The sequence below is a fragment of the Nilaparvata lugens genome, chromosome 1, assembly GCF_014356525.2.
Source record: "Nilaparvata lugens isolate BPH chromosome 1, ASM1435652v1, whole genome shotgun sequence".
Lineage (NCBI taxonomy): Eukaryota > Metazoa > Arthropoda > Insecta > Hemiptera > Delphacidae > Nilaparvata > Nilaparvata lugens.
In genome coordinates this window covers 84,496,673-84,519,011 of record NC_052504.1, presented here as the reverse complement: position 1 = coordinate 84,519,011, position 22,339 = coordinate 84,496,673, and the positions used below count along the sequence as shown (strand labels likewise).

Here is a 22,339-nt window from a genome sequence, read left to right as displayed (position 1 = left end):
GATCAATGACTTGAAAGAATAATACAATGACATGACTAGTAAATGTTGATAGATTAGTAGGTAATTAGAATAATATCAGCGGAAGGTATACTACTCACCAGGATCTTTTGTAAGGCATTAACCGACTGGTTCACAACAGGAATTCCATTGATTTCCTTAATTTCGTCGCCCACATGCAGAGTGGCCTGCCGGTGGATCATTCCGCCGTGCATTATCCTCGCCACTATGCACTTCCCCTCCTCATTCATTTTTAATGTTATACCCTGCAACAAAACAAACACAATACATAAAAGACGTGACACAATATATAAGCTCAATATAATCTACATAAACTTTCAAATAGCTATTACAAATATGTTCATAATGATCGACAAAGTACATATTCGAATAATTTCAAGTGGATAGTTATTTTGTTGAAATTAATAAAAACAATATAGAAACTTGTAGTACCCTTTATTATTAAAAACTTTAAAATATTTCAACGACTAGCTTCGACCATAACTTAGGGTCATTTTTAACACATTTCAAGTTTCTATATTGTTTTTATTAATTTGTACAAAAGTATTTGTAGAAGTGTTTTTATTTTGTTGGATATTAAGGAAATGACTGGATACACTAGTTCTACACTGGATACACTGTAATCTACAAAAGCTTTGAAGTAGGTATTATTAATATGTTATTGATCGACAAAGTACAAATCATTTGAATAATTTTAAGTGAGTAGTATTTTTTTTATCGCGGATGATGCCCGCATAAGCTTTTTGCCTGTGCGTGGATAATGGGAAGTGCGTAGGTGATTTGATGTGATGATAAAACATGCGTGCCACCGGCGGGATTCGGACCAACGAACCAGGCGGTGTTAGCAGGCTGAAATTTGTAACGCTCAAAATCACTAGATCAACCTGGCAGGACATTTTTTATTGGATTTTCATTTATTCTGATTGACAAAATTCATGACATATAATCTGAATCATTCCAAGTTAGTATAAAATGTTGATACTGGATTTTAAGAAACTTCAGAATTACTATCAGAGCATAAATAAAAATATAAATCTTGGTACCCTTTTTAAAATTATTTAATCACGACATGTTTCAGCTATATAATTTTTTGTCGAGGCTCCTGTCTTGTGTAGGTGATGAGACAGATTATGAGTGGACCTATAACTTTATGTGGGTTCTGAACCACGATTTTCGAAATCATAAATCATATTTGGAGGAGTTTGACGACTTAAAGGTCAACCGTGAAAAGGTAGTAACAGACTCACGAATCTTAAACTATATTAAGTCTAAATTACAGCTTATCAGAGCGAAAACAGAGCCAACAGCTTTCCTTTCATTCATTTTGATCAATTAAAATTATACTATATAAGAAACAAATAAAGTCATCAGTTTGAGAATTTAGTTCAATAAAAAATTATTCAGTATTTGTAGTTTCAACAATCCGCATTTTTATCACGAATCTACAATGAAAAATTTCAGTCTTGAATGTGAGCTTTTATTATTCTATTATTTTCACAATACAAACATGTATTAAATTTTGATAACTTATGTTGGGATTCATTCATACAGTCTTATTCATACAGTTAAAATGAATTTCTGTTATTTTGAACTGGAACAAAAACTTTGAAAATTATTTGAATTTTATCACAATTACTAGTCTGCCGATGTGTGAAAACTTCCATAAGAATCTATATTATTTTCAAATAAATAAATAAATAAATAATAATAAATAAATAATAAATAAATAAATAATAAATAAATAAATAAATAAATAAATAAATAAATAAATAAATAAATAAATAAATAATAAATAAATAAATAAATAATAAATAAATAAATAATGAATAAATAAATAAATAAATAAATAAATAAATAAATAAATGATAAATAAATAAATAAATAAATAAATAAATAAATAAATAATAAATAATAAATAAATAAATAATAAATAAATAAATGAATAAATAAATAAATAAATAAATAGATGAATGAATGAATGAATGAATAAATAAATAAATAAATAAATAAATAAATAAATAATAAATAAATAAATAAATAAATAATAAATAAATAAATATATTTTATTGTCGTAGACCAATATAGGTAATTGACAAAGTCATGGTAATACAATTACACATAAAGTCAAAGCAATAGTTTAAAGTCACAAAGTAGAATTACATCAAGTAGAATCGAAAAACTCTGTCAAACAATAGAAAGGTCTCAAAATCAGCCACTCAAAAAGTAAATTTTTAAAAATAACAATATTTTCACAAAATTTGATATCCGATGGCAATTTATTGTACATTCTCAAGCCTATGCTGTCATAGTGTTTCATGCTTATGACAAGACGTTGATAGGGAATATCAATGTGGTCTTTTTTCCTGGTGTCATAAGAATGAATATTGGATCTTTTATTCAAGTTATGGAGATTCTTTCTAGTGTGCATAATTACTTGAAATATATAGAGATTTATGACAGTCAATATTTTTGTTTTTTTGAAAAGAGGTCGACAGGGATCTAGATACCCTGCACCTGTTAATATTCTAATAGCCTTTTTCTGCAAAAGCAAGACCTTTGATGTGGCAGCTGTTTCCATATACTAAAATTCTGTATGCAATTATGCTTTGGAAAAAAGCAAAATATGAGTTTCTGAGGTATTTTTCCGGCACAAGATTCTTCAACTGCCTTAACAAATAGATAACCCTAGATAATTTACCTTGACTGAGCAGTGCTAGCAGACTGAATTTTGTAACGCTCAAAACCACTAGATCAACCTGGCAGGACATTTTTTATTGGGTTTTATTTTATTATGATTGACGAAATTCATGACATATCATCTGAATCATTCCAAGCTAGTATAAAATGTTGATACTGGATTTTAGGAAAATTCAGAATTATTATCAGAGTATAAATAATAAAAATATAAAGCTGAGTACCCTTTTTAAAATTATTTAGTGTGTAGGTGATGAGACAGATGATGAGTGGGCCTACAACTTTAGGTGGGTTCTGAGCCACGATTTTCGAAATCATAAACTATATTTTGAGGAGTTTGACGACTTGAAGATCAACCATGAAAAGGTAGTAGTAGACTCATGAATCTCAAACTATCTTAAGTCTAAATTACAGCTTATCAGAGCGAAAACAGAGCCCCCCCCAAGGAATCATATAAATAATGAAAATGCGGGTCTATCTACACGAATCCTTAGAATCTCATACTGATTCAATACATTTTTCAAACAGCAGTAGTATAATTCCTTCTACAGTATCAACAATGTAGCAAAATTGCCTTGAAAGTATGGATAAGGGTACGGAGTAATAAAGAATATATTTTCTCTGTGGTATAGTTGAAGCTTGAATATAAAATGGGTACAATTATTGATCGGGGCACAATAAGTGAGTTATTGCACAAATTTCAACGTGAGAATTAACAAGTTGCAAGATGTCACAGTGAAAGCAAAAGATAGGGCACAATCAGACAATCAAAAATGTATGTACAGAGTTGGTGAGAACTATGGGGAAAAGCTTAATGTTTCTTTAGCTTTCTAACTAAAAGTTATTTTCCAATTAGAATATAATCCCCAATGAAATTGTTGAAATTGTCATTGTAGAAGAAAAATTTATCTTTTTCCATGATTTTTAAGAAATCTATTTCAGTGTATTCCTACTTTAAGGCCTCTCTGTAGACCTATATTTCTAATAAATATTTCATGATTTAATAATGTTTATGTTTGTATTGATATTTCAACCACATTTGTATAAAACTGGCAAAAATGAAGCATATAATAACATCTTCGGATGTAACATTTATGAGGAAAAACACAGGACCCTCTCTCTATCCTTTGGGGGTATTCCTTCTCCCCCCTCATACCTCTTGGTTTTTGCCCCCCCCCCCCCCCTAGCAGTTTTGTGAAATGGCGCCACTGAGAGCCAACAGCTTTCCTTTCATTCATTTTGATCATTAAAATTATACTATATAAGAAACATAAAGTCATCAGTTTGAGAATTTAGTTCAATAAAAAATTATTCAGTATTTGTAGTTTCAATAATCAGCATTCTTATCACTAATCTACAATGAAAAATTTCAGCCTAGAATGTGAGCTTTTATTATTCTATTATTTTCACAATACAAACATGTATTGAATTTTGAAAACTTATGTTGGGATTCATTCATACAGTCTTATTCATACAGTTTCAATGAATTTCTGTTATTTTGAACTGAAACAGAAACTTTGAAAATTATTTGAATTTTATCACAATTACTAGTCTGCCGATGTGTGAAAACTTCCATAAGAATCTATATTATTTCAAGGAATTTTCTTCTGAAAAAAACTAATAGCAAGCAATGATTCAGTGACGGAAATTTGAATAGGCTATGTCACTGATAAACTGAGGCGTATGATAGAAATATTATGTGATCAAGGATGAGATATAGGGTGAAACTGGTGGAATGGCCTGTCAATTCGATTTCATTAATTTGGTATTATCTAGGAATATATGAAAACTTGATAATATACATTTATCAAACTCAGAATATTTGGTATAAAATAAGCGAATTTTACTCAAGAATAAATATCGAATTACAGGAAGATATCTTCATAAAATGTATGTATTCAGGGCTACTTATTTTTATTTATGAAATAACATCATAGTACCCTTTTTTGAAAAGTTTTTGATATAAAATAACAGATCAATTTGTGTTTTTAATCTGTTATTTTATATTGAAAACTTTTCAAAAAAAGGTACTATGATGTTACTTTATAAATAAAAATACAGGAAGATAATATAAATAGAGCATACATCAGGAGTAGGATACATCAAACTTTGGAAACAATAATCATAGTTTATTCTCCAAGGGACTAATGAAATTAGCATTAAATCTAGTGACTAGAGATATGGCACTGATAGTAGCAAAGTTTATACCTCATGGGATTAATATTAATCTCAATTCCAGGTTCATCAAGATAAAGTTCACCAACTCTATTACAGGGTACAGTAAATGCAGGTTTATAATAAACCCTCACTCGCTCCTATCCTGTGCTACGTGACATGAATCTATTCAAATTTTGAAATTCGAAATGCAAATAGTAATATAGCTCTACTGGAAATGCTATGACTTAGGCTACATTAAAACGCTGTTTCGTGGATTGATCATAATAATAATTGAGATTTGATATCGATTAGTTAAGCAATTCAACTGGTAAATCTATTCCAGTGAGTTCAGTAATCTAGTAATAAATTTTCTAGTATGAGTAATTGACAGAGGATTTATTTATTTATTCATGTTATTTATAATTTTATTTTTACAAGAAAGCACTACTGAATGGGAGAGAATAACTAAGGATACTCCTTGTACTATTTATCTCCCAAATTTATATAATATTTTTAATTGGTCCTCAACCATCCTCCCGCACTGATTCTTCACCTTCACTGCTACCAGAGAAAACTTCTATACTGCTGCATTCTGTGCTTCTTTTCTTGTTTCAGCGAAAGAGTACTTACAATATAAGACAACAATGTTATTAATGACAATATCAAGAATATTTTGCGTGAAACAAAATACAAAAAAAGCTTTACAAAAAATGAATATAAGCTACTGCACTTAATAATAGTGATACTGAGGGTGATGCCCACATAAGCTCTTAGGATTGTGCGTGAGTAATGAGTGAGAGGGATGATGTTGATGATGAGAGATGGCGACTACTTTTTAGGTATTCGGGACGGCTCATCGTCTCCTCCGAAAGACGGGGAGGCCGTATCTATGTGATTGTGCTGTGGTCAAAAACTTTTGCCCCGGTCGAGATTCGATCTCGGGTTCTCTTGATTATTAAACCGGCGCGTTTAAGCTTAACTAAAAAACATGTATAAAAATAAAGGAAATGTTAATTTATTCAATTAGAAATAATAACGGAATGATATTAATATAATATGTTAATATTAATATAATATTGTGTATTGCACATTAACATTCAATATAAATGGACAGAATCCCGGATAAATGACATGACACAGTACCACTAGACTATGTTCTAAGAGCAGAGTCAAACGAAAATTGTCAGTTTCCCCTTAGATTTCCAACATTATATTTACTGTTTTTTCAGTAAAATCAATTTTATTTAATCAGCGTATGGCAGACAGACAACACATGAAACTAATAATTCTCAAATGCCTGTATATAAACTGTATTTTTCAAATTTCTTTGAGATCTTCAGTAACGTTTGGTGTAGTGGTCAAGAGCACTTGAGTTTGTCTGACCGCCATTTTTTGCTAGTCCATTATTTATCGTTGACTAATCTGACAATTTGGAGGCGAACTAGAGTTGCAATTTACATTTATGAAGACTGGTAGTGAAAGTTATTGAATATGGTGGTTCGTAAATGGATCAACATCTTCAACCTGTATAGGCCTTAAGTATGCTGGTTTTCTTGGAGATTCGAGGAATCCATGCCATCCATGGTTAGATAAATCTCTGCTACCATCATTAGAAACTTGATTATCTATAGTGATGTCCACGTTATAATAACAGTGTTTCATTAGCAATGGTATTGCTATTGCTATCCTTGTCTGTCATTCAACAAAGCGGATAACGCTATCTCTCTCTCGCTTTACTCTGTTGCCAGATCGGCTTTCAACAATGTATAAATAATAATTGATTCACAAAATATTTCATCTTAATTATGAAATTATTTTAAAATATAATTTCTTGCTTAATAAATTAGAATTGATTATTTTGAATGAGGATGAACAATTAATATTCCATTAATAAAACTGGATCAGCTACTGTCTAGTCAAGGCATTGACTGGACATTGTGGATCGGCAAAGTTGTTCTCCTATCTTTCTCCTCTGCCATTATAACGCAGACCTCATTATAGTGAACTACTAGAGAAACTCCTGTTAACTTTATTTGCAACCTTTCTTTCTTGTTAATTATTAGAGATTTAGATGAAAATTATTAGATGATAGAATAATCATCAGATGATATTATAATTGGATGAAACTTATTTATTACTAGAATAAAATTCTGAGATTGCGTAAAGGCTTTTCTCTAATAAAATTTTTTTGACTGCCTGTTTGAATAAAATGACTGATTCAATGTTTCGAATGTCTGTTGGCAGCCTACTAGTAGTTCTGTGAACAGTAGACCTCACGCAGTATTCTCATCCACAAGATTGAAACTATAGACCTTAATATGGAAATACAGCAATGGACTGGCTTCTCCACACATCTGTGTAATCATTTGTCAGCTGATTTATGATGAATAACTATATAGTCTGATGTTTACTCTAATATTGGCGTATGAAGGAGGCTCCTTTTTCCTTTCATATTATCCTTGAAATGCAAAATTTCCAAAAATCTTGTATATACGTCGACGAGCAATTGAAAAAGGAACATACCTGTCAAATTTCATGAAAATCTATTACCGCGTTTCGCCGTAAATGCGCAACATATAAATATATAAATATATAAACATATAAACATTAACAGAAATGCCAAACCGTCGAATTGAATCTTAGACCTCACTCCGTTCGGTCAATTAGATGGAATTTATTTATTACTAGCAGGTAACCAGTGCTCCACAAGGGACTGATTATAAACTTGGCCTACCATTCTCGTTAAATTAAGAATTATCAATATGCGAAATTTCAAGTTAATCATCCAAGTGGTTCAGACGTGATGATGATTCATGAATTTACTATCCCGTACGTGTGTATAAGCCAATTATTTCCTTCATGATATTATAGATGACCAATTTATTTTGTATATATCAATTTATGATAATATGTAGTACTGACCATAGGCTCGTCGGTGTTCTTCTGGAACTGAACGAGCCGCACACGGGTGACATTTTCAAAGTCGGCAGGGTCGGCACTGCCTCCCGGTCCCCCCTCCAGCAGGTCGTCCTCGTCGCCCCCGTTCAGGTAGGGGTGGAGGGGGGGCGGGGTCACGCGCACCGCCTCCTCGCCGTAGATCTCGTGTGCCACCACGTCATGTGCCTGTAGCAGTGCCTACAACACACAAACAAACCATACATTTATTAAATCAAAATAAAACAGACAATACAAAATATTACATAGAATGGAGTAGAATGACATAAAATAATAATAATTTACTATCCCCACAGGTTAAAAAAATTCATATTCAAATCGGAATTATCTCATCTGTAACTGTATTTCAAAAAAAAACTTCACTCACATGGGGTACTTTTCAACAAATTAATAAAAGCAATATAAAAAATCTGGTGTGGTACACTCACACAACTTTCCTTGCTCATATTTGAAACTACGATCAGACTTCTGTATATGTGTATGTATAATTGTTTTCAAAGTACTTTTTCTTTGAGTGAATAATTGTGAAATTCGATGATTTTTTAGTTGTCATTTTTTTAAAGTCGTCAAAAGTCGCTGTTCTACAGATGAAGTCTATCTCGACTATGTGTTCTTTTTCCTACCTACCTCATGCACGAGAAGGAGGTTACTAAGTCCATTTCCCAATGATGGGGTGGACCCCCCATTGATTTCCCAGAAAGGAGACTCATGCCAGTTGATAGAGCTGATAAATAACTATACAGGGTATGAATTTGAAAAAATCGGTCAAGTTATTTTTGAGAGAATCGTGAAAAACATGGTTTTTTAGTAATTATTCGCCATTTTTCTCGAGAATATTACGGAGCTCCAGCAATTTTCCCAGGAAAAAACTCATGTTCTTTGATAGGGCTTATGAATAGCTATCCATGGTTTAAATTTGAAGAAAATCGTTAAAGCCGTTTTCGAGAAAACCGTGAAAAACATGGTTTTTTAGTCATTATCCGCCATTTTTCTCAAGAATATTACGGATCTCATGGAATTTTCCCAGAAATGAGACTCATGCCAGTTGATAGGGCTTATAAATAGCTATCCATGGTATAAATTTGAAGGAAATCGTTAGAGCCGTTTTCGAGAGAACCGAGAAAAACATGGATTTTTAGTCATTATCCGCCATTTTTCTCAAGAATATTACGGAGCTCCAGAAATTTTCCCAGAAATGAGACTCATGTCAGTTGATAGGGCTTATAAATAGCTATCCATGATATAAATTTGAAGAAAATCATTAGAGCCGTTTTCGAGAAAAACGTGAAAAACATGGTTTTTTAGTAATTATCCGCCATTTTTTCCGCCATCTTGAATTGGATTTTATTGAATTTCTTATGGTCGGATCCTCATGGTATAAGGACCTTAAGTTTAAAATTTCAAGTAAATCGGTTAATTAGGAATGGAGTTATCGTGTTCACAGACATACACACATACACACACACACACACACACACACACACACATACACACACACACAGACCAACACCCAAAAATCATTTTTTTGGACTCAGGGGACCTTGAAACGTATAGAAAACATAAAATTAGGGTACCTTAATTTTTTTGGAAAGCAATAGGCTACTTTCCTTACCTATGGTAATAGGGCAAGGAAAGTAAAAATCTGGTGTGGCGCACTCACGCAACTTTCCTTGCCGTTATGAGAATTGATCACCTGACGCTAGTGTTCATGCGCATCTCAAGTCTACTTATAAACAAAGATCTGAGCCGACTGGTGACAGGACAATAACTCTGGAGACATACGACGTCTGCTATCTCTTCATAGTGAATCATTCAATAGAATCAACAGTTGCCATCAGTTTGCAATTGGATAATCACATTTCCTCGAATTTCGAGCTTATTTCCAATTTGAGGTGAAAATGTTACTGAACATTAATTGTAGAGATTTTCATGCTCAATCTTTTCCACTTGATTTTTTTTGTTTAAATCGTATCTGAAGCCTGATAATTGGGAATCTAAAATCAAACTTCTGAAATTTTTACAGATATGGGACTTGTGACAGTTGATAGAGCTTATCAATGACTATTTTAGGTATAAATTTAATCAAAATCGTTGGAGCCGTTTTTGAGAAAATCGCGAAAAACCATGTTTTTGGCAACATTTTCTCAATTTTAGCCGCCATCTTGAATTGGATTTTATTGAATTTCTTATGGTCGGATCCTCATGGTATAAGGACCTTAAGTTTAAAATTTCAAGTAAATCGGTTAATTAGGAATGGAGTTATCGTGTTCACAGACATACACACATACACACACACACACACCACACACACACACAACACACACACACACACACACACACACGCACACACACACACACATTTTAAAAACTTTAAAATAACTCAACAACTAGTTTCGACACTAACCTAGGTCATTTTCAAGTTGAAATCTGTATTTCAAAATATTTTGGAGATCCTACATAAAAATTGAAAATCAAAGTACCCTTAATAATATCATTTTTCACGTACAAGTTGCCCCAAACAAGAAAGTGAACATTGAAGAGCCTTATTGTACGCCCCCAATATTCCATAACTATATTTAGAATCTAAATGTAATGAACTGTATCTGATATGTATCATTGTAGTATGATATTATGTTATGTAGAAGACTTGTAACTTTGTGTCGAGTCACATGCACTAAATTAGAGTTTGTTCAGTCCATTTGCAAATGACAGGAATCTCGAATCACGAGGATGAACCAAAACAGGACTTTGCACTTCATTATAAATAGTACTTCATTACAAATATTACAAATAGCACCAGCCAACAATAGAAAATTATGCTCTCCTAAAAATACTCTTGTCGAATGAGTATTTGTTCTGAATAAAACTATTACAAGATTTGAGATAAATAATTACGAGCTTAGAAACGATCAAGAATTTCGTATTTGAAATCATGTAAAGCACATTCGAAAGTATATCACACCATTACCCTTTCCAGCTTCATTTGAGTAGTTTTCACTTGAACTGAGTGCATTATCAAACGGAAACGACTATTATTGTAATCCTGCTTTTGGAGTTTCTGCTATATGATGTCTTGATATCATATCAATCAATTTCTAATATTCTTATTTTATTTGTTTCAATAATTTAATGTAGAAGACTTGATTTTGTCAAAGCCACTAATTTATTACAACAATTTGAGATACTAGTTTTGGTTGTTGCACCATTATCAATCTCTAGTGAACTCGATACAACTTGGTTCAACAACACAACATTGCATAAACGAACAATGTTCGGAAACACGACGAATAGAATTTTTCAATTTTTCTTCAATGAGAAAGATTTGTTTGAAGCCCAAAGAGATTTCAATTTTCATAAGAGAATAATTTATTCAATGAAAAATACGTCGTTCCAGCAGCAAAAACTGTATGATAACCGGATTACAATACTCAAGAGTGGAAAGCAAGAACGTATTAAAAACTCAATTCTTGGAACACCAACGAACCAAATGATATCTATTGATCATTCCTTGGACAAAAATCTTCAACAAATTGTCTTTCAGAGCAAATTAGCTATTGAGTTCCCTATTGAGCTATTGAACAAATCAGTTTGTGACCACGACAAAGCTATTTGAGAACGGAATTAGCGTTGCGTGCCTTCAACGAAGCGAGTAGACTAAATTTCCCAATTCTAACCACTATTGCTATGATAATATAATTTCATTTTTATTCAGCAATAACATCACAAATACGAGTGAACTATCGGGCTGAAGAACTCGCTCATGCCTGTTGTACCGATTTTCAAATTCACAAATTGTAATTATAAAAAGTATATTATATATGTGAATAAATAGAACTTAATAGGTTACTGTGTACGGGTAATGGGTCCATTCTTGGGAAATGATACTCAAAAATATCATTTCCATCAACAAGCTACTTGAAGAAAAAGAGAGGCTGAGCGAGAGAGAGAGAGATATTTGATATTTATTTAATACATCTTACATTGCCAGGTCTGACAAGACCTATGGCAAACGTCAGAGAGAGAAAGAAAGAAAGAGAGAGAGAGTGAGAGACGGGGAGAGAGAGAACGCGAGTGAGAGTGTGTGTGTAGAAGCACAGACAAAATAAGTAATAATTAATTTTGAAGTAATAATTAAGTCTGAAGCACAGACAAAATAAGTAAGTATTTACTTCCTCAATGGTAGAAGTGAGCTGGAATGATGGAGAGTGCCAATATCATGACGTAAGAATAACGGACCAATGACAGCAAGCCATGCCTCCCAATTCCCCATACTCTGTTCTAATTGGTGGATTGGAACGCCTACTGGTGTAGTTCTCAATTCTGCAAGTAGGTGGCACCTGTTACTGGGTCACATAACATTTTTGACTCCAACTATCGGATGCTCGAGAAATACCTTAATTGAACCGTGAATAAACTATTGAGTCCCCTGGGATGGAGAACTAGCTCATGAACTATTGTACTGATTTGGAAATCCGCAACTTGTTATTATATGTGAATCAATAGAACTTTATAGTGCACTCCGTATGGGTAGATAAGTCAGAATCAGAATTCAAGACAGCGAGTCAAAGTGTCGGCACAAAAAAGGATAGACAGTCTATGTGATAACCCCCAAAACACAAATCAGCAGTCGGCTGAATGATTTTTTCCTCATGTGATTTCAATTTTATCTTGTTACATCCACAAAAAGGACGAAGAAGTGAATAAATTTCCTTGACTCTGACTGTTTGGTTCGAAGAATACATGTTGAAAATTTTAAGTTGATTGATGAAACCAATCAAAAGTAACCGTCGAACAAACATACCCTCAAACGGACAATGACTTGAGGCCCTTGTCATCAGTAAGAACACACACTTGTTCAATTATTTTCTTGACTGAGAAAATCTCTCATTATAATTTTCAAAAAGCTGTTTATATTCTATATGCTGTTTTATGAAATCTCTGGTCATGAAAATCAATTTACAATATTCCATAAATGATTTTTACCTCTCATAAAATGTTAATAAATGTTCACTTCTCCCACTGTCTCATGATTATTGAGTCAATAGTTTTTTTTTTATTTTAGTTTTTTGTCTGAAAAAGGACGGAATCGGTAAATTCTGTTGTTCAACGAACTTGATCTGTAAACCGAGTGTGTAAACATATTGAAATTGTAGAACGGATAACGTCCACCAGTACAAAATAAACTTGCTCAGCAGATTTTAAACGGTATCTGGGAGACTTTGAGGATTGTTTGGATATGGGTAGCTCAACCCTGGATCACGAAAACCATATCTACAATTACTTTTCCTCAACTTCATCTGGAATTTAGTTCGCCCATCCAACATGGCGATATCAAGTTGTCGTTCAGTATCACACACTTCCTATGATACAATAATACTAGTGGACTTTCCAATCCTCAAGAAATGTCTTTGTGCAGCTCTGTCGAAATAAATCTTTCCATTGAATGCAGTCGACTGCTTTTGTGTGAAATCTTCATCGCTGAGTTTATCTCTGTCACAATAGCCAAGCTTTGAACCGTCATGGATTTGAGTTCCACTTAGTTTTATTACTTTTTCATTTTCGTTACACCGAAACACACTTCCACTACTGAAACACTTCAGAGCACGCAATCTAATAATCCTAGTGAAGTTTTTCTGTAGCTGTATCCTTTAATTCACTCAAGTGCATGCATCTTTTGAATTCAATTTCAAGAGATTATACCGAGTGGAGCAGAAAAACTCTTGAATCTCGATATCCTTGGAATACGTTTATTTTAATCAAACAGAGTTTATAATTGCATCAGTTTAATGAAGAGTCTAAAGATTGTCATACCTACATTTTCAAGAATACTCAGTTTCAGTTGTTTTATAAATACAGTACCACATTCTCAATTAGACCACGGTTTTAAGCTATTTTCTGTTCATAATAGAATATGAATATTTATCAACATATTAACCACCCCTGCTATACAGAAAACAATAAGTGAAAAGGAAGTTTAAAAATAGAAAGTCAAACTCGAAAAAGTAGAGTTTTTGTGACTTGAAATGAGAAATAACGATAATGCTCTGTTCCTATTCTAAACCTCTAAATACCAAGTATATTGAGACTGCAGGATTTTTCAAAATCAATGTTCTTACATCCAAACAAACTAATGATTTGAATTATATTATTCAAAAAAATAAATCTATTATTATTATTAATCAATAAATCTATTGTTTTATTATTCCATTATTGGTAGATGATTCAAGAATTGCAAATGGAGGAGTGACTGATTATCTTCAGATCTCTTATGCTGCTCTATTGAGGGAGGGAAATAATTGCTTACACCACCAACTTTCATTAAAGCAGCATATCAAGCAGTTTGAAATAATCGACCAATAAATAATTGAATCGACCCTTAGCACATACCCTTGAAGGAAAACAATAGAAACTATTTCTGATAGAAAATTGGAAGTCATAAACAAGGTGAAAAACAATAGTTGGTCCTGAATAGTGAGTGCTCCATCCCTGAAAGTTTGGAGAATGCAACACAAGGATGGTGGATCTGTCTTTATTTTTCATAAATAAGATCTATTGTTGGAAAGAGTAGTTGGTGAGCGTAGTAGTTTCGCTTGCGGTACGCCCTTTGTCTGTTTCAGGTCGCAGCAAGAACATATTTTAGGGAACTATTAAATGCAGGCTAGGTCGAGATGATATTCGCTTATTTTAGCATGGAAAGTGTCTCACATCGATCAAGTGCGTCACAAGCACTGGCGCTGCTGAATTCTCCTGACAGCAGAAGAAAGAAGAAATAATTACCAACTCTTATTCAGCTCTCTATTATTTGAAGGCGTTCGTTTGCGAGACTCCAACTCTGACAAAAGTCAGCAATTCAAAATAGTCTGACACTGAAACTCCAAATCCAACCACGTTGTATAGATGTGGTGTTCAAAATGGGTTCTTGCTGCAGTACAATGTATGATAGTGTACTTATATTCTAAAGGTTTCTATTGTATTATTATACACAGAATAATTGTTATACTTAACTACTTGAGCTATGAATAGCCCACAAATAACAGCTACAAATTCAATAGGAATAGGGAAACTTAAGGTGCGTACAGATTTACGCGCCGTGAACATGAGCAATTCACTTTTAATCAGCTGATGACAAGCTTTTTATATCTGTATCTTATATAACATGTTTGTCTTTATCTCTCTGTCAACAACTGTATGTCCTATTATATTAAGCAATTTCTGTATCTATATATCTGGCTATTTCTATATCTGGTTATTTATGTTTTACGGATCTCGAAAACGGCTCGTAACGATTTTAACGAAATTTGAAACATAGTAGGTTTATGATATAAAGATTCGATTGCACTAGGTCTCATTCTTTGGAAAACTCGCTGAACGACATTGTAATGATAATCCATCCTTGGAAAACAGATGATAATTTCGTCGTCTCTCGATAACAGAAGATGCGTATGCCTGTGTGGGAGAGAGACAGAATTATTTCCAGCTGTGTAATCATAATCAATCAGCGAGAAATTTTATCTAGTTAGACAATTTAATCGATTTGATCAGCATAATCTGATTTGTTGATATGACATGATCCTCCTAAACTAGAGTATATCATAATTTTCAAAGTTGATCATTATTTGACAATTTCAAGTGATTAGTGAGTGTTATTTTGTTATTCAATTTGGTTTGTATTGTGAAGCTGTATTTTACACACCTCACATACGTAGAGAGATTTGCCAAATCATGTAGTGTTGTATCTAAATGCCACACGTTGGGCCGGCAAATCATGTGGTGCGTTTTTTAACGGCTTCACACATGTAGGGTGAATCTTGTACTGAATCAATGGTGTAGAGGCTATAAATTTTGTAACTGTGTGCTTGGACGCTGAGTGTACACCAGACTGATTGACTCACTACAAGATTCAATACAATTGTCGGAATCGCGGGAGGCCTAAACGCTCGCTCACCCTTGATTCTTCTAATGACAGATTGTATAATGATGAAATTTTTATAAGTAGTGTAGCGGACGCTAAACACTGAATACGGATATCTTAAAATTATTACCTGTGAAGAATGAGCATACAAAATCATACAGGTCGAGCAAAAATCCCGATGCAGATAATTTACGGGACTGCGTCTCTAATAAGTTCTGAAGGATTAAAATACGGTATTTGGACCAAATATCGTTCAGAATATACTTCGAGAACAGAGTCTTGTCGGGTTTTAAGCTCTATTGTAGGAATTTATATGATCTCTGGCTGCATCTGCTGTACAATTGATGTGTTCGCTCCTAAATCGAGGTTGGCAACAGATAAAAGCTGATATATGAGCAGGTAAGGATAAAGAATAAATATCTCGATCTGACCCCACTCGCTACATCCACTTAGACCTGTTCCAATATCCAGCTTAATTCAATTATTTCAATGATCGTATTCGATCGGTTCTTGGTGATATAGAACGTATCAGACACAATAATTGACAGGCTTAAGAAATAATCGAACTCAGAAAACGAATTAACAAAACTGGAATATATTATTATACAATTTTTATTATGTTGAGACTGTTATAATTAATTTCTGCCGTTTTATCAATAATATACTGTTCATGCTATGACCTAGTTAGTTACAATAAGACCTGACATATAATATAATTTCTTAAATAATAAATAATTTCAACGATAATACATACATTTTATTTTTTATTCGAAATTCTTGGTCCTTTATTGATAGTTTTATAATTTTTAGGAATGATATTATATCTTGCGTGAAGCCAGCATGACATTTGACAATACTTTGAATCAGTCAGCTGCGTTCGAACTGTTTTAAAAACATCTGATCGATAGTAAACAAAGTGTAACCTCAAATTCAATGAGCAATTCGTAAATAATTTGTGCTTTATTTGCAGAATAATTATAATTTTATTGAATAAGTTTTCTAGAAAATGTTCAGTACAGAACGTTACTCTTATCTAATATACAGTTACTGATAAGTAAGCTTTATCGCTCGGTCGCTAACTATTCCTTTAGCAAATTCTTTCATTTTAAAAGGTAATCACAATTTTTCTCTCTTCTCATGAGGTCTATTTAAAAAATTCATCACAGTATATAATCTGAATTATAAATTTTCTGTTTTCAAATGTTTGAACAGGAAATTGCACCTGAATTCAAGTGTATGGAATATAACCTACTTTCTGGACTATTTATAGTGTATAAATCAAAATTTGGGAAAGAAACAGTTTTGGGCTGTGCCTGTTAGTACTTCCCCAATCATTTTAATTGTTAGAATAATTGTGTTCGGTTTATCAAAAGTCAATAAATAAATAACGAGCGAAGCTCGGTTCCCCGATATTATTATTGTGATATGACAATTGCCACAAATTCAAACAATCAGTCCCGGTTGTACAAACGCCGGTTGAAGTTTAATCGTGATAAATATCACAATGACCAATCACAGAAGGCTTTTTTGAAAATAAGGCTACTTTGATTGGTTCTCGCGGAATTAATCATGATTGAAATTCAACCGGCTCTTGTGCAATAGGTAGGTACGTACTTAATTATCTAAGTTATCATTAATTTTGGTTATTAAATTCAAAAGGAGGGATGGGAGAAGAAAATCAAATAATTATTCCAAATACTGTGTGAATACCCTGCTTAAAAGCAAACTTGTATGAATATTAGTATCAGAAATGATGTGAATCAACGCAAGTCTTGATAAAAAAGACTTAAAATTGCATTTAATCCAATTCTTTTGAAAGTGGGTAGTTTGAATTTCAACCAGAATGAATGATTCAATCATTTTATAACACGCCCATCGTGAAATAAATTGAAAGAAAACAACTGCATATAAAGTGACGGATTCATTTCGATTTTTGAAATAATATTTGTCAACTACTCTCAGCAGAGTTTGAAATGTCAATATTTGTTTGTGAATACATCAGAGTTCCGTGGAATGAAATTCGATTAAGTTTGTGCACTCAGATTCCGTTCCGCGAAACCCATCGTACAGTGTTTGAAGAATGAAACAAAGCCCAATAGAAAACGAAATTCCATTATTTCAAGTTGATAGGGAAAGAAGCTGAAGTGAATGATTCAACGCCATTCGTTGGAGCTTGATGTAAATTGAAAATAATATTGTGGCGGCAAAAAACATCCAATTCAACTAAGTAGCGCGGACTAGACCACAGTCATTCCAGTCATGGACTGGATGAACATTTTTGGTGAGTACTAGATAATCAAACAGATTTCAATTAGAAATAAATGAAATTGGAAAATATTTTTAATCAATTTTGTGGCGTGGATGATTCGAATTCTTTCGAATATGAAATTCACTAGAGCTATAATCGGAAAATGAATAATCCAGTGAGATTAGAACCAGAGTTATTTTTTAGTCTAGCCAATTTTCGTTGATTCTGGAAAACACACTAGATTCAAATGAGATGAAAAGAGAGAGATTCAAAGAAATTGAAAAAAATATCAGTTATTAATCCATTTTGTTCATTTTGTACCAAGATAGGATATATGTGTACTATCACAGATACTTATCTACTCTCTCTAGAATACTTACTAAATGGTTCCATTTACTAGCGCATAAAACTTAGTTTTGCTGGCAACCTCTCTATTAATCATCATTATTATTAATAGAATAAATAAACAATATTATTATTGTTTCGGGAAAGCTTTCACAATTTGGATTGTCCATTTCTCAAATTTTGTTTTCATATTATTTGTAAATGTTTTTTATTGATTTGGCAACAAATTTGATTCAATTTTGTTCATATTTCACCTTTTTAGATACTGAATGATTCAAAATATTTTACTGAAACATTCTGTCACATTTGAAAAATAAATCCAGCCTTCAACGAAGATATTATATATTTATTCGATCTAGTTATAATTGTTTAGCACATAACAGCTCATACTCAGAGCACAGAGGTGACACTAACACCGAGCTGATCAGCATATTGTCAATTTCACAGCTTATCTGATGTGAATGGGTGAAATCGATTATAAATTTCGCAGGTGAAATGTGCAGAAATGGAGGCATTCAGAAATGGATCCCATTCGATAGCAGCTGATCGATGCTCTGTTCACCCCTCCTCTCCATCCTCCTCGTACACCACCTTTTCCTCTTCCTCCTCCTCCTCCTCCTCTTCCTACTCCTCCTCCTCCTCTTCCTACTCCTCCTCCTCTTACACAACCTATTCCTCCTTCTCCTCCTCATCCTCCTCTTTCTTCTCCTCCACCGCCCCAACACCGCATCACCACACTCTGTAAATAGACCTCGTCAACCGGCATTCACCTATTTAATGGAATGGAAATTCAATTATGCCGATATAGACGGGAGCGGGTGGTGTGGAAGGGAGGTGGCCTCTAGCTCGTGAAAGCGGAATATTCGCCGTCAACAATGCGGAGATGGCATCTCCACCACTGAGCACTGAGAACGGATCAGTCGCAACTGATTTTTATCACACATTCAATCAATCGTCGCGTTTCCATTCCAGTCGTTGTGAGTGACAATGGATGTGGAGACGATTGTCTTGAATTTGTCTATCTCACAAGTCAAGTCTGTTAAAATAGCATAGTAAACTAACCATACAGATATCATTGCTAGATAGTTGGTACAATACTCAACAGTGATATCTAGATGATTGGTTTCCCTCGGTTCATCTAGATAATATTGGGGCACCGAGCTTCGCTCGTTATTTTTATTTATTGATAAACAGAACCATAGCCTACTATAGATAGAGTAAGCCATGACAGAACACAATTCTCTCAAATGATCGTGTTTATATTTTACAGCTGGCTATACGTCAGCTTATGAATTTCGGGGATGCGATATTTTTTTGATTTTCCACAGAATCACTCGCTCACTTTTTTCTATCCACAGACGACGAAAGTCTCAGCTGTTTCAGCCAAGGATGAGACCTAGTGCAATCGAATTTTTATATCATAAACCTACTATGTTCCAAATTCGTGAAAATCGTTAGAGCCGTTTTCGAGATCCGTTGAACATAAATAACCAGATATAAAAATAATCAGACAACCAGATATAAATATAAACAGATATACAGAAATCGCTCGCTTAATATAATAGGATGATTGCTAGACGGTTAGTATACAACTCAGCAACTACATGGTTAGTACTGTATATAGGTACCTCCGTAACCCATTGCCATTTTTAAGTTATAGGATATCTGAAGACCACTTTGAACTACACCATTTCTCTGAAGATTCAACCTTTGCACTGAAGTGACCTATTGCGGAAAGATGATAAGGTTCATCTACCAGTACTTCAATTGAAAAGGATTATCAATCATTTGATGACTTACAATCAGTAGTAGATTTGTAGTAATTTGCGATTTGTTTTATAGTGTAGATTGTTCAATGGTTCAATAATTAGAATGTGGCTGATATAATCTTTAATTGGACTTTGATGTTGTATAGATTGGAAAATTGGAAAAAGAACAGTTTTGGGCTTATGTCTGTTGATCTTTTACTTAAATTCTTTTCATTGTCTGGTGTTCCAAAAGCATCAGAATACCTTCACTGATCCCGAAAATTCCACAGCCCTTCTAACTCTTTTCCAAGAAAAAATCACAGGATTAGTTTCTCTAGATATTTGCAATAATTTTCTATATTAAAGATCGATGAGAATGACAAACAATGAAACGCTCACTTGTTGCAAGATAATAAGATGGTGCACCACTAACTACTCCATCCAAGAACACTCGGTTGCAGTGGAGGCAGCCATTTGTAACATAAACTTGTAAATACAGACAGCGCTTGTTACGGTGTGATTTCGCACCAACAAACTATTACAGAAGACTTGAGGCATTCACCTTTAAAACAAAATACAGCTCTGTATATTTTTTGAATAGGTTTTTATGAATCATTCAAATTGGTAACGCCTTTTTAAAACATCCTGCATATCTAGGAAACTCTACTTGCAAAGCTACTTGTAATCAGAACTACTGTATTTCCTATTTATTGGATGAGTCAGCTCTCAAAAACGGTATTGATTCATTCGAGGGAGTGAATCAATTTTATTGGTTACATGCATTTAAAAGCGATTGGATTGAAATCCGAAAGCTTTATGCAGCTTGCGATGATTCCAACTAAAAGTAGGCAATTGATTAACAGACCAGATTAACAGTAACATCCAGAGTCTGTGATAATCTGAAGCTGGCGTTGATTGTTTTATGAAAAAACTGGTAATCTGTCATCTCTCTCCAACAACGTTGTCTGATTGGTCTAGCCAGTCATGCTCCAATTAGTCTATAGCAGTAAGCTGCTGATTCCAACTCCACTTTTTCATTCGGTTAAAATGATCTCAATAACAAGCTGACAGATGAAATCCACTCAGAATGTGATTGGAAATCTGATCGCTATCGGAATGATTACATTTTCAAAAAATCATATCGCGTTCATTTCAACTGGAATAATTTTTTTCAAATATTCTGCATTACAGTTCCTATCGATTGCATAATAACTAGTTATTCTAGAAGTTCACTAAGAGTCTATGAGAAATACAATTTGCTTCTTTAAAAACCTCACTGCTCTGAAGTACTCTATCGAGCCTTAAGGTGCGTACAGACTTTCGCTCTGCTCCGCAACCGAACGTCACTCCAGCAGAGCGATTGATGATCGACCGGGGAACGCGAGAAGATCTAACATCTTCCGTAATGTTCATGATGGGTGCGACTGCCGTGCGGGGGCGGAGCGACTGCGGTACGATGGAGGAACGAGGGCGGAGCGTGCTCGGTGCGGGTTGGAAGCGCGTATATGTGTACGCAGCTTTAGGCTCACCGCAAAGCAAGGTTCCTAGAATAGATGTATTCTAGGTACATTGCCGCAAAGTAGACCCACGCTAATCCACGAAAAGCAACCTACGCCGTGGGATGTTTTGTAAACCATTGCTAAGCTTCTCCAGAGATCTGTTTAATACATGCAATGAATAATCCACTTGTCAGCTGATTGATTATGAATAATTCTATAGCAATGATTTACAAAACATCCCACGGCGTGGGTTGCTTTTCGTGGATTAGCGTGGGTCTACTTTGCGGCCGGCCTTAGGCTGGGCGCACACCAGTTAGTCAAGACAAGACAAGACATGATCAGACACGTTTAGTTACAATACCTCACGTAATTGCTTATGAAGCAGCACGCACCAATAAGTCATTGCAATCAGACATGTCTTCATAAGCAACTATGTGAAGTATTGTGACTGAACGCGTCTGATCATGTCTTGTCTTGTCTTGACTAACTGGTGTGAGCCTAGCCTTATAGTCTCAATATTATAAAACTACATGAAACCTTCACATCCACTCATTTATTGGTAAACAAGTTTCCGTTATACCCTATTATCAATCTTTAGTATTCTATGACCTTGAACATCGAGCAGTAGAATACACTAGTGTGAATGGAACCATATGATTAGCAGTTGCCAATGAAAACCCATAAGAACGACAAAAATCAAGTCTTTTTCATCAATGAGGTTCCAGAAATTTGGGTGAAGAGGCCAATGGCTCAATATATTTCA

General features: G+C 33.9%; 1 protein-coding gene across 24 annotated transcripts in view; it reads right to left on the bottom strand.

Moving 5' to 3' along the window:
• The window catches only part of LOC111058930 (peripheral plasma membrane protein CASK), a 545,689-nt gene that overhangs the window by 51,460 nt on the left and 471,890 nt on the right, over window positions 1–22,339 (bottom strand). For all 24 annotated transcript variants that reach the window (XM_039445680.1, XM_039418934.1, XM_039445693.1 and 21 more), the window contains 2 exons: window positions 7,792–8,004; window positions 99–263 (listed from right to left, as the gene is read on the bottom strand). In XM_039445680.1, coding sequence (XP_039301614.1) covers window positions 99–263; window positions 7,792–8,004 — 378 coding nt within the window. The remainder of the gene's footprint in view (window positions 1–98; window positions 264–7,791; window positions 8,005–22,339) is intronic.